The sequence below is a fragment of the Kwoniella pini genome, chromosome 4 (assembly GCF_000512605.2).
Source record: "Kwoniella pini CBS 10737 chromosome 4, complete sequence".
Taxonomy (NCBI): domain Eukaryota; kingdom Fungi; phylum Basidiomycota; class Tremellomycetes; order Tremellales; family Cryptococcaceae; genus Kwoniella; species Kwoniella pini.
Window position 1 is genome coordinate 1,142,532 of NC_091719.1, and position 13,008 is coordinate 1,155,539.

Below are 13,008 nucleotides of genomic sequence, written 5' to 3' on the forward strand. Positions count from 1 at the left end.
TATAGCTAAATCCGGTTTCACTCAATATTTGCGATCTCGAAAGAGATTCGGCTCATTTCTTCCAGTTCAGCTGATGTTATCGCTCCCTTATCGGATCGGTTCTCAGCTTGATCACCCGAAGTACTGACCGCACCTCTACTTGTAATCTCATACGGAGATTGGTATTGCCCATGTTCTATTTGTTCATCTTTAGCGCTTGGTCCAGCAAATGAACATTTACAGAATTCGCAATCATTCTCCTTGAAGATGGTGAATTGGCATCCTCGTTCTTCAAGAGGTGTTAAAATACATCTTTTTAAATATTCAGAAGACAAACAAGAAGGTGGAAATCTAGATCTTTTATCTTTCTCGTGTTTTTGTATATTGATCACTTGAGCTTGACTAAGTATACCGACTAAATGATATCCTGTCGAAGCACCACAGTGAAGTTCAGGAGCATCAACAGATTCAAGCTGATGTTTAGTCTCATTTATCAAATCAGATTCACAAGCTCTCCAAGCATCTGTGTGTGCGGTAGACTTGGTATCGTTACTTTTTTCGGATTGATTCGATAGGTCTCGTAAAATCTTCGATGTGATAGCGGGATTACTGGACCTATTCATCCAATCCCTTCGCAGAGGAACCTCTATATGAGAAGAGCAATTTGATGTTGTGAGTTTCCAAGGGTCTTCGTCTGGCTGAAGAGGGGAAACAGATTCATCTTCATTAGATGAGAGTGGATAGATTACTTGAGGTGCAAGTAAGATATGAGGTGAGAATGTGGATGACGATGTCAATGGCATTATGATTGAAGGGGTGAAATATCATTTGCTTTCTGGTTGATTAGATTACGGAAAAGGGAATAGGTAAAACCGATCTGTCTTCCAGTATTTATATCTTTCACCGACCGAGCTGTTTATAACTTGACCGACGCCCTGATATCATATCATACTTGATAGGATGCTGAGTTGCTGAGTTGCTGAGCGAAAAAGTTATGAAACTCTCCAGGTGACAATGGAGCTCTTGGTCGGGTGTTCAGTATGATAGATTAGATAACGATTAGCATAGATTGATGTTGCACCTTAGAGCGATCCTTTCTGAATGAATTGGTATGAGAAAATTGGAGAAGGACCGGAGGATATGAGAAAATAAAGAACCTCCGGGCAAAACAGCATATCAACGTAGGATGACGATGGTGCATAGCGATGAAGAGAATTGCGGAGTGCTAAAAGGCGACTTTGGCAATGAATAGAGCGACTTAGAATAGCCAGGTCAGATTTCCACGCCACAGCGAAGACACATCATCAGCCCAGGCTGATCGGTAAATCCTAGGAGAAGCGACAGGTCGAGTCATGAGTCATAGCACTCGGTCTTATCTTTGTCGTCACCGAAGTCACATAAAGGACGTCGAGGTCAAACGAACAATCTTGACCGCCGCCAAGCGGTAGTCAACTCCGACCTTCCAGTGAAATTGAGGTTTTCCGTATAATAATCGTCATCGATTTGAGCAATTTCGTTCCTTTTTATCTAATCGCTGGGGTAAATCGTAACATCTAACGATCATCTGTAGGCACAAGCATGGCTAATGACAAAGCAGACTTATCTGGACGCACCATCTAAGCTTTACGCATGTACAATCTCAAAGATCGAGTTTCATCTACACTTCGTATCTTTACGCCAAATGCAGAGACTTTCGTACCGCGTGTAATTATTCCGTCCGTCCGAAACCGACGCCATCCCGTATGTATGTAACTGCAATTGAATCCGACTTTTCATAGTCAGCGGCCTTTTGTATGGATGGAAGCCTAGACTTTGAAATACCATCCGATGAGTCCCCTCAAAATTTGGGCCTTTAACCCTGTACCTGAAAATCCCGATTTACCCTATCATCCGAAATATAACCCGAAGATAGGTTTTTCTCTGACGTCGTGCCAATCAAGCCACTCAGCTGTTATATTGAAAATTCAGGATATCCACGTGAAATCATCATTCGAGGGTTGTCCATAAGATAAGTTATATAAGAAAATGGTGGCTGATTTGTTGTAGTTGATAGTTTAATTGAAGATTTTAAGTAAGACTGGGGTTTATTTCTAACAAACCTCTTTTTTTCTTTTTTTGTCTAGATATCGATGCTTGACATACCGGTTGAGAACAATTCAAATCTTTACTCTCTTCTCCTTCACCTATGTATCTTGTTTAAAGGTTTTGTTTACAGGGAAATGAGAAGAAAAGATATCGTAAATTTATGAAGAAATGCATACTACTGAACAATGAAATCTAATCTTTTTATCATTACTACCCCTTTTTTTTAATATTGAACCCCGATTTCCCTGCTTACTATAACGATTTTTTTTACGCCCCATCTTATCTCTCCGTACCCCTTTCAATCCTTACAGACCGACTTGGGTAGATGGATTTCGTCTGGACCTCAAATTTGAGTATTCCCGACATTAGATTTCAAGGACAGCATACCATACCACACTGAACTGACCTCAAAGACACTCTTTTAACGATCAACCTATACCTACGCTCATCATTCATCTCATATTATCTACTAACTCGTACATCCCAACATTCCTTAAGTCTGTTTTTACCTACACCGAACCGACAATTCGACAATAGTTCTCACTCAAGCTCATCCAGCAGCACCTTACGGACATTTCTCCAGACTGGAATCACATAGCATAAAAGGGCAAGTACAATCCTCGTATCAAAGGTAAGTGGTTCCTTTCATCCTTTTCCGAATCATGGGAAACATCGAAATCAAAGCATGGGAAGGCGGTTTGTTGTGGAGTGCAAACATCATCAAAGGAGCGCTCCATGACAATAACATACATTTGGGATATCATTATAACAATGCTGACATTTTCATCTGTCTTCCTAATAGCTCAACCAAAAGTCATTCGCTAACACAACGTTCATTGACAACTTTACATTCTTTACGAAAACACTCATCTGAACAACGATACATTTATCCCTCAATACTTTTAAAACTGAAATACAATATAAAAAATGTTAACTTCATTATTATCTTTATTACTTTTATCAACATCCACATTTGGTCTAACAGATAGAAAAGCTCATGAATTATCAAGATCAAGAGCTAGAGCACATTATGCTAAAAAAGAAGTTCACTCTTTTGAAGCTTCTTTCAATGAATCCAGTTCTATAGAAAAAAGAGGCCAACAATATGCCAATTCGAGAGCAACTTTTTATGATGTAGGATTAGGTGCTTGTGGATGGTATAATAATGCAAATGATTATATCGTTGCTCAGAATTCAGCTCAATACGGTGGAGGGTGAGTCTCTGTCTCCTATCAATATCGTTACTTTTGTTTTCGCTTTTTCGCTATTCTATACTCTCTAATTTCATCTTGAACCTCCACTCCTTATTCCTCTGCATACAGATTGCTGACTACGCAGTGCATCCAATAGATATCCTGGTCCAAATTGTGGGCGTAGTATCACAATTAGCTACGGAGGCAAGCAAGTAACAGCTACAATAGCCGACGAATGTCCTACTTGTCCTTACGGTGGTTTGGATATGTCTCGGGGCTTGTTTACCCAATTTGCAGTGAGTAAAGTCTGTCTTTCCCTACAAGAAGAGCTATGGTTGACTTAATTACATTGATAGTCTGAAGGAGCAGGTGTATTCTACATGACATGGTGGTACAATGATGAATCACAAGACCCTACAACTACTTCCGAAAAACCATCACCAACTTCAACATATACACCTCCAACGTCAACTTACGTAGCACCTTCTACAACACCTACACCTACATCTACATGGGTAGAACCATCTACTACATCCACCGTTCAATCTACTTCTTCATCTACTGTCCAATCCAGCTCAGCAGTATCTACTACCGTTTCTTCTTCAATAGCCGCTTCTTCATCGTCAGCGTTACCAGATACAGTACTTCAAACGAACGCTACTATACCCGTATCAGTCAATGCCACAGGAACAATCTCTGCTGAAAATACAGAATCAACGGCTCCCGTAGCTGTTTTAGGTAATTTGGTATTATTTAATCAAGCTGTAGCTTACTTAGGACATATAGTTGTTGTTGGCGCTGAAAATTAGCATAATGGCTTAGATTGACGTGGTTTAGTTTGTACTGTATTATAGAATCTCAATTATTCTGGACTTTTTGGTGTACCTCGCATAGCTTTCATAATTCGTATTCTTGAAATAGTAATATATCATAAGAATCACACTCTTTCGGTATATAATTGTGGTGCCACTTCCATTTAGTGGTAGTCCACACGTTCGGCGACGGACTTTGTATGAATAGATATAATTATCCATTTGCTGCATAAATGCAATAAAGTTCGCCTCGTTTTCAATGGGTCTTTTACTTCCTGGTCGAATACAAGGTTGCACGGATACGTAACCCGGTTATAGATTAGATCGGATACGAACCAAATAAGATGCGGACGGTTCAGGGAATTAAAAAGCAGTAGTGCGTCACCGTAGTTGTACCGTAGTCCCACATTTGTCGATCTTTTACCGTTCTCACGCAAATAATTTTCTAAATACAACTGATCTCAAGTAGTTGTCAGCTATATAACTTGTTCAAGTAACCACACGAATAACTGTATTAATCCTTTGAAATGGCTCGACCTGATCCTCAGAATGAAATATGGGATAAACACCTACATCCTCATCTTCGATTATTATTGCCTTCATCCTCTCCACCTATTCACCTCGAAGCACGCTTATACCTCCCTTTACCACTTCCTCCGTCTATCAGCAAACATGTCAATATTTTAGGCGAATATTCGACGGTACCGAAGAAACTCGAAGATCTTGATGCTAATCTCAGAGACGGGTTGAGAGATATGGGTGTAGAAAGGGTCGTAGTGGCTAGTCATCCGTGGGGAAGGCTAGGTGGAAGCATGTTGGATCCGTGAGTATTTACATTATTGGATCAACCAAGCTCGTTTCGGTATGATCGAGTGGTCTAGACAATCGTCTCATAGACATATTCAGCTTTGCTCACGGCCAAATTGCTTTACAGAGTCATCACATCTCATCTGATCACGGCAATCTACCATCCTTATCATTCTCACACTACGGACCCATCAACAATCGAAGGTGCTAATCCTGACCCTGATTCTGTACCTCTCTCAGGAGCTATAACCCCATCACCAGCTGAATTATGTGGAAGAACAGCGGTAATATCATATAACGTGCGCGGAGTAGGATTGAGTGGTGGAAGTCAACCTTGGTTGGGTACTGGCAGTGATCCTGAGGATTTAGCTGAAATTGAAAAAATCGGTGTAGGATTATTAGGTGACAGTGTAAAAGAAGTCTTCAGATTTGTAAGTCTTTTGTTCTCTTCAATCTATCATTCGAAAAAAGGGCAGAGAAGCTAATGGGATGATAAAGGGTTACTCATGGGGATCACTTTTGACTATACTTGCACCTTTCCCCACCGCACATCATATACCACTTAAAAAGACTTTACTCGTCTCACCACCTATAACAGTTTTCAAAGGTATAACTTTACTTTCATCTAAGAAATTTCCAGTAGCTTTAAAAGATCATCATACACATCTGAATAAACCTGTATGGTTAGTATATGGTACCAAAGACGAATTTACAGGTTCCAGTACTTATCTGAACTTCGCGGAAGAACAAGGCAAAGAAGTAGTAAAGAGCATTCAAGTGGATGATGCTGATCATCTATGGAGAAGAGATGAAGGTCAGAAGCTTAGAGAGGTGATCAGGGATTGGTTAGATAGTTCTGGCGATAACGAGGAGATGGATAATAAGTTGTCGTAGGTGATTCGGGTCACCGAATACTCATCATCATTTTCGCTCGGGTGATATATGACTCGTCATCTGCCGTTCCCCATCTGGCTAAGAAGCCTTATGGCTTAATATATCGAAAGTCGTATTCTTCGAGCACGGACCATCACAAGGGGAGGAAGCCAGAACGAAGCGCAATTAGCTTGAACACATATATGCCTCTCTCTGGTGTCATTGTAGATTGTTTGTAATTCTTCACATGCAGTGATTCGATCAACGTCATTCCGATGAACTAGGATCAATTACATATATGCCGTCAATCAGATCACATGAGATTTTGTGCAAATGTTATAGATGCATCGAACAGATAGTGCTGAGCTCGGTACGGTTATACCCGTGTCTAATCTTAGTGATCAGAGAGGGGCATGGCCAAGAAATTATGACATCTTATGCTGTATCTTGGTCATTTTGCTTTTGCCTTCTTTAACGCTTGTTCGGAGCAGAGCTCGCTGGACCTTCTGCAGAGTGTCATTTGCTTTTCATCGGTCTGTCAGTGGACGAATAGATCGACTTAACAATCTTTCAGTTTGATATCAGCGGTATACGCATATAACCGATCCATCGGATCTAATCTTGATTCTCATTTGCGTCTTTCACTTTTTACCTCTTACCTTTTTTTCCCGATCATCTATTACAATACTATATACCTCGTATATACAGGCTCGAATCGCTTCGTCAGCCTTAAATTACCCATCGTATCGCTTGAGGACCGTGCACGATGTCATTACGCTCACGATCAAAAGTCATACAAACTTTATCGATACCACGTCGCACGACCACATCACCCCTTCTTCCCCTCATACCGTTGTGTGCAAGATTCGGTACTTCGTGCCGAACATATCGACGTCAAGACTCACAAGCTGCTCTTGCGACTTCATCATCCTCATCAACTGCGTCGTATGCAAATTATATACCTCCTCCACCTCTTTCAGCTTCTTCCAAAGGCAATGACGAAGCTTTGAAAGCTCATTTCGATTTACCTTATCCTACTATAGACAAATCGACTTCTTCAGGATTATTTCAATTCCCACCACTCACTCATCCTCATGCTCTTCGACCATTAACGGAACGTACTCTCGTACAAGCTAGTGCGATTGTCGAGCGAATTTCCAATGCACCATCCGATCCATCAGGTAAAGAATTACGTCAGGTGGTTAAGAATTTAGATAGACTCAGTGATGTACTTTGCGGTGTCATTGATATGTGCGAATTGGTTAGGAATGTTCATCCGGATAAAAAGTGGATAGAAGAATCTGAAAGGACGTATGAGGTTTTGTGTAGTTTCATGAATGAGTTGAATACAAGTAGGGGTTTATACGAGGTGAGTGCAATTCTGATCACACGAGTCGTCATCGATTGCAATGCTACCTAGAATAGAACTTTTGGTGAAAACGTTTTTGCTGACATCAGATTATATTTCAGTCTTTGAACCAAGCTGTTTCTTATCAACATGCTCAACCCTTATCTTCTGCTGAGCTTAAAGTCGCCCAGACTTTTTTATCGGATTTCGAAAGATCAGGTATTCACTTACCGCCTGCTGTTCGACAAAAATTCGTCTCCCTCTCCGACTCTTTACTATCTCTAGGTCGAACTTTCCTATCATTCGCATCCAGTGGACCATCTAATAGACCATTGATTGAAATACCCGAACCAGAAAGGTTATTAGCTGGAATGGGAGCTCAATTTATAGATTCTTTACCTCGAGAAAGAAGGGGAGGGGCTGTATACATTACGCCTGGGAGTTGGGAAGCTCAGATGATTTCTCGTTATGCTCGTGAAGGTGAAGCTAGAAGATTGGTATATGTCGGAGGAATGAGGAAAGATCAAGAACGTATAGATGTTTTAGAAGAAATGTTAAAACAGCGTGCGGAACTTGCTAATATATTAGGGAAGGAAACTTGGGCAGATGTTACTCTTATGGATAAAATGGCTAAAAATCCTACCAACGTTATTGAATTTCTCACTTCTTTAGCGAAACATCATAAACCTACTGCATCTTTGGACGTTTCAACTTTACAAAGGTTAAAAGCGACAAATTTGACTGGAAATTATAGAGGAATGGATCAAAAATCTTCTACAGCTCATTTACCACCACTTTACGCATGGGATAGAGATTATTATGCAGAGAAATATCTTTCAACTTTAGCTCCAACATCAAGTTTACCAAATATCACACCTTATTTCTCTACTGGAACGTCATTAATGGGATTATCGAAAATTTTCCAAAAATTATATGGAATTTCATTTAAACCAAGTCAAGTTAGTCAAGGTGAAGTTTGGCATTCATCTGTCAAAAGATTAGATGTTGTAGATGAAAATGAAGGTACAATAGGTATAATTTATTGTGATTTATTTTCAAGGAATGGGAAATCACCTTCTGCAGCTCATTATACAGTTAGATGTTCTAGAAGAGTTGATGATGATGATCAAATTGGAGACGGTTTACAAAATGGTTGGGATTACAAATACGGTCAAGGATTAGAAGTGGAAGGTGAGAATCTAAAGGGTAAAGAAGGGAAATATCAATTACCGATAGTAGTCTTAACCTGTGATTTTGGGAATGTCGATATGGGTAGACCGGCTTTATTGGGTTGGAATGATTTGGAAACGCTTTTCCATGAAATGGGACATGCTATTCATTGTGAGTTTTGCATGATTCCTGAATAGGCATACAGCTTTCAGCGATATGATTGTTGGTGATTGGGCTGATAACGATTGACTATCAACTTAGCAATGATCGGTCGAACTGAATTTCACAATGTATCAGGAACAAGATGCGCAACGGATTTTGTTGAACTTCCTTCGATATTAATGGAACATTTTGTTTCTTCTCCAGAAGTATTATCTTCTTTTGCAACACATTACGCTACAGGAGAAATACTTCCAAAATCACTCATAGAAGCACACTTAAATTTGAATCAATCTTTAGCAGGATTGGAAACTCATGGTCAAATTTTAATGGCTTTATTAGATCAAAAATATCATTCATTAAATTATGAAAATTTAAATTCATTTGATTCAACTGAAATGTGGTTTAATTTACAAAAAGAAATTGGTGTTATACCTCCTGTTGAAAATACAAGTTGGCAAATTCAATTTGGACATTTATATGGATATGGTGCAACTTATTATAGTTATTTATTTGATAGAGCTATTGCAGGTAAAGTTTGGAATACACTTTTCAATAATAATAATAATAAAGATATTACAAAACAAAATGAAGTTGATTTATTGAATAGAAATGGAGGTGAAATTTTAAAAGAAAAATTATTAAAATGGGGTGGAGGTAAAGATCCTTGGAAAATGGTTGGTGATTTAATACCTGGAAAAGAAGGTGAAATTATTAGTAAAGGTGATGAAAATTCAATGAAAGTTGTAGGAGGTTGGATGATTAAATGATTGTTTTCATTTTCGTCTGCTTTATTACATTAATATATAAATAAATTTGTAGCATATATTTCATTTTCCCCTCATTTGACTTTAGATATAGAATATAACGACAACAACTCATTCATACATTCGGATGTACGGTATATCATGTCTATCCAGCATATTTTTACAAAAGCTATATTTTCACTTTCTTCACATTATTAGTCGGTGTATTAACCATCAAGCGCTTTTTGTCTGTGATGTCAACTTGTTTTGTATTGACGTCTTTTTCAACTTCGATGTCGTCTATCGATTCTCCGTCATTGTCCGCTTCAGCAGGTACGAGTTTTGGCATTGACATAATAGCTTTGAAAGTTTTTCTCGCTTCTATAATTTAAAATATGTAAATATGATAATTCCAATTTGAGGCGTTGTAGAAAACTTACGAGCACGTAGAAGAACGTTTTTAGTTGTAGTTGATATTGATTCTTTAGCTAAATTAGATGGCATACCAATCATTGTACCACTTATACCAATATTCAGCTTTAAGATTGATGGTTGAATAAATGCCGCATATGCGAAGACTTACAGATTGACAATATCCAAAGCACCTCTTAAACCATTCACATCTCCAGAAGGACCAGAAGAGAATATAACTCCTTTTCCACCTGTTATACGTATTACTTCTCTAGCATTTGATAAGAAATTCTGACGATATCGACGTTGAGTTTCAGATGATAAATTCGAAGGAGGGAAAAGAGCAGCAGAATAAAGTAATTCGAACTGCATCAATGTTCTATTAGCACAAATGTCGATAGATGTGATATTCTTGAATTGTACCATGACAAAACTTTTTGATAAAAAGAAAACATACGACTACACCATTTCTTTGAGCTTGTCTCATTTGTTTCCAATTAAACCTAAATGTGAATGGTCTTTCATGTAAAGGTAAAGTAATGATTGATATCTACAGTAAAACGTATTAGAAAAGTCAAGATCAGTCATGACCTGGAAAAGACCCACTTGATTAGGTCCAGGATTTGATAGATCTGTACAAGCTAATTGAAATGCTTTTTCACTTGTTGGAGCTACACTCAAAATATCATACGCCTTTAACGTATTTGTATTTTGACTTGTCTACAATGGGATCAGCACGAGGCCCATTTAGCTTAAACTACATAATATCGACTAAAAAGAAAAAAGACTCACTAAAGGATGTACACGATTATCATCTAATCTCATATGATATCTTGTTACTTGTACCAGAGGTGTTTTACTTGAACTTGAAGATGAAGAATTACTTTGTGAAAATCTTGGATCCAAGTCTGGAAAAGGTAAACCATTTGAAAATGGAGAAGATATAACTTGATTGGAAGGCTCAGATGGTATTATAGTGAGTCCCACAACTGAATATCCGACTATATCACAGATCAATGCAGGTTCTTAGATCATTCGGTGGTAAACAAACTTACGATGTCCAACTAAAGATACCTTATTGACGAAAGCATCTTTATCTTTACTTTCTATACCAGACCAACAATCTTTCTTTATTACTATTGAAGTTGTGCTTGGTTGAGGTACAGCTTTACCTTTACCTTTTTTACTTTTCTTTGAAGGGCCTTCGTCGGATTCTTGAGGTAGAGGAAAAGGGACGAATAGGTCAAAGTACATTTTTAGCCTCGAGTGACTATTGTCAGGTGATGCAAGAAGAATTAATACGGATGTAGCGCGTGATTCTGAAGCTGCTATATAATAGAAGTTCTGGCTTGTACGCTATCAAGGAATTTTGGCTGAAATGTAGTTTTTCAATAATATCGTTTACTTCAACCTGCTGAAATAGTTAAGATTGCATCGAAGAAGTGGAGGAAAATACACAAAAATTTGATTCCGCTCTCGTTACAGCGTAGGACTTAGATGTTTTGGAGTGCATAAAATACAATGGTCAATCCTCCGCTCTCTTACCTATCCATTCGAGTCCGTCAGTTCAATCCGATCAGTTAGCTATGATCTTTTCAGATCGAATCTGTGGATGGTCTATTTGCGGATGATCCGTGACATTATACATCTTTCACACATATACAACCAAAATCTATCGCAAGTAAACAAACGGCCCGATCTAAACCGGTCTTAACCTCACCAGTACGTCAGCGACTAAGCCCGCTACATCGTTAGCTCCAGCTGCGATCCCGACAGATTCGGAAATATCAATATCACTTCCAATCAGCTATGTAAGAAGTACGTATCAGCTGATGTCTTATTTTACGATTGTATTGCAAGGAACAGCTGTTATGTGTCTGAGCAGAAATACGAGAGATGACTCACGCTAGCATCTGTCAACCTTTTAGTAACCTCGTCGAAATGTAAAGCTAATGTAACTTGACCATCATTGACTTCATACTCCATATGTAGCTCGTTATCCGATACAGCTTTAACAGATCGTATGCCGAGTAAAGACCGATAAAATGCCATAGATGATGAATACCTATACTGTAAACGTCAGCTCTGATCACATGAAGAATCATCATTCCGATGGAATATATAGCCAGTCGTCACGCACCATCTGCAAATCTCATCTACTTTGGTGTCTCCTGCTTCTCGACCTTCTCTCACCTCTTTAGCTCGCGCTTCTTCTCGCTCACGTTCTCGACTCAGTCGTTGAACCTGTGAGAAGATAAGTGTTAGCTTATATTTCATCCCGAACTTTTAACACTTCTCACCTCTTTAGCTACTTTGGCGACTTCTTCTCTAGTTGAGTCAATCTGAGTCTGAGTGGAAGATAGAGCATCCGTCACTCGTTCCATCTCCACTATTTGGGCGTCAAGAGTATCGTTAGCTTGAGCAGTAGTCATTCGCTATGTGTGGTAATATGCTATCAGCAGGATTCGGTTCCTTCTCAGATCTAGCACCTCACGTTTTCTGGAGGATGAGTAGCTTTTATTCTAGCTAACTCCAATTCCATATCCCTTATTTGTTTCTGCAAAGCTTGAGCTTCAGCTAGTCCCTGCGACATTTCGGTGTGCTCTATCCATAAGAGTAACACATCAGCTCGTATTGGGACTCCAGGGCTGAAAGCAGCTGACTCTTAGCGTTGTCTTCTGCCAATCGAACAGTGAAAGCCCTCATTTCATCAATCTCAGATTTCGCCTCTTTCAACACCCTTTTTTTCTCAGCATTGGTCAATTCTATAGCCCGAACATTAGCCTCTGCGCATCCAGGTATAGTAAGAAGCTGAGAGATTTGCGACTCACCTCGTTCTTCATTCTCTCCTGGCTCGACACGTTGAGGCTCATCACCCATTATTGAGCTTAAGAAATGCCTTTTCGCTTCTTGTTCAAGATACGTAAATTTCAGTCTACGGAAGTAGTCCTATTCATTCATAATGAGCTCACATTCTCACGTTGACTGTATTTTGACGCAATCTGATGCTCACCTTCTGGGATACCATCTCCTCTCTTACTAATATCGGATTATTAGGATCCATCATCATAGCTGAATCATTACTGCTTAATGTCACATCCCGTAATGCTCTCTCTTGGAATCGATCTCTATGCTCGAGCACATTGAAGCCTGAAGAAGCTGATGATGAGATCCTACAAGCAGTCAGAGTCATCAGTCGCGGGTATCACATCATGTAAAAGTAGAGGAGGACGAGCGATTATCAAACTTACTGATCCACTGCTTGGTGTAAGCTCGAACCTGCTAAGGTGGAGACGTGCATTGAAGAGCTCGCTACTGCTGCCATGTTGGGAATATTTGATCTTGCTGAACTTTGTTCTGACCGATTATTTGGATTCTTGTTCGTATGTTGTTATCAGAATAATAAAAAATAGTTGGGACTCGAC

General features: G+C 39.2%; 6 protein-coding genes across 6 annotated transcripts; 3 read left to right on the forward strand and 3 right to left on the reverse strand.

Moving 5' to 3' along the window:
• Window positions 1-17: 17 nt before the first annotated feature.
• Window positions 18-782, reverse strand: I206_103445 (uncharacterized protein; the record flags this gene model as incomplete). Its single annotated transcript, XM_019153324.1, has 1 exon — window positions 18-782. The coding sequence occupies one exon, from the start codon at window positions 780-782 to the stop codon at window positions 18-20; it is 765 nt and encodes a 254-aa protein (XP_019013485.1).
• Window positions 783-2,991: 2,209 nt separating this feature from the next.
• I206_103446 (uncharacterized protein) lies at window positions 2,992-4,066 on the forward strand (the record flags this gene model as incomplete). Its single annotated transcript, XM_019153323.1, has 3 exons — window positions 2,992-3,278; window positions 3,415-3,553; window positions 3,614-4,066. 3 exons carry the CDS (start codon window positions 2,992-2,994, stop codon window positions 4,064-4,066), a joined length of 879 nt encoding a protein of 292 aa, XP_019013484.1.
• Window positions 4,067-4,596: 530 nt separating this feature from the next.
• On the forward strand, window positions 4,597-5,770 carry I206_103447 (uncharacterized protein; the record flags this gene model as incomplete). The annotated part of the gene is made up of 3 exons (XM_070202765.1): window positions 4,597-4,892; window positions 5,004-5,307; window positions 5,375-5,770. 3 exons carry the CDS (start codon window positions 4,597-4,599, stop codon window positions 5,768-5,770), a joined length of 996 nt encoding a protein of 331 aa, XP_070058866.1.
• Window positions 5,771-6,515: 745 nt separating this feature from the next.
• On the forward strand, window positions 6,516-9,196 carry I206_103448 (uncharacterized protein; the record flags this gene model as incomplete). Its single annotated transcript, XM_019153321.1, has 3 exons — window positions 6,516-7,118; window positions 7,220-8,438; window positions 8,529-9,196. The coding sequence occupies 3 exons, from the start codon at window positions 6,516-6,518 to the stop codon at window positions 9,194-9,196; spliced, it is 2,490 nt and encodes an 829-aa protein (XP_019013482.1).
• Window positions 9,197-9,362: 166 nt separating this feature from the next.
• I206_103449 (uncharacterized protein) lies at window positions 9,363-10,837 on the reverse strand (the record flags this gene model as incomplete). The annotated part of the gene is made up of 7 exons (XM_019153320.1): window positions 9,363-9,553; window positions 9,613-9,692; window positions 9,756-9,949; window positions 10,041-10,133; window positions 10,190-10,303; window positions 10,376-10,584; window positions 10,639-10,837. 7 exons carry the CDS (start codon window positions 10,835-10,837, stop codon window positions 9,363-9,365), a joined length of 1,080 nt encoding a protein of 359 aa, XP_019013481.1.
• A 445-nt stretch (window positions 10,838-11,282) lies between these two features.
• On the reverse strand, window positions 11,283-12,908 carry I206_103450 (uncharacterized protein; the record flags this gene model as incomplete). The annotated part of the gene is made up of 9 exons (XM_070202766.1): window positions 11,283-11,390; window positions 11,489-11,648; window positions 11,724-11,827; window positions 11,884-12,018; window positions 12,078-12,187; window positions 12,247-12,348; window positions 12,415-12,532; window positions 12,597-12,756; window positions 12,835-12,908. 9 exons carry the CDS (start codon window positions 12,906-12,908, stop codon window positions 11,283-11,285), a joined length of 1,071 nt encoding a protein of 356 aa, XP_070058867.1.
• Window positions 12,909-13,008: the final 100 nt, after the last annotated feature.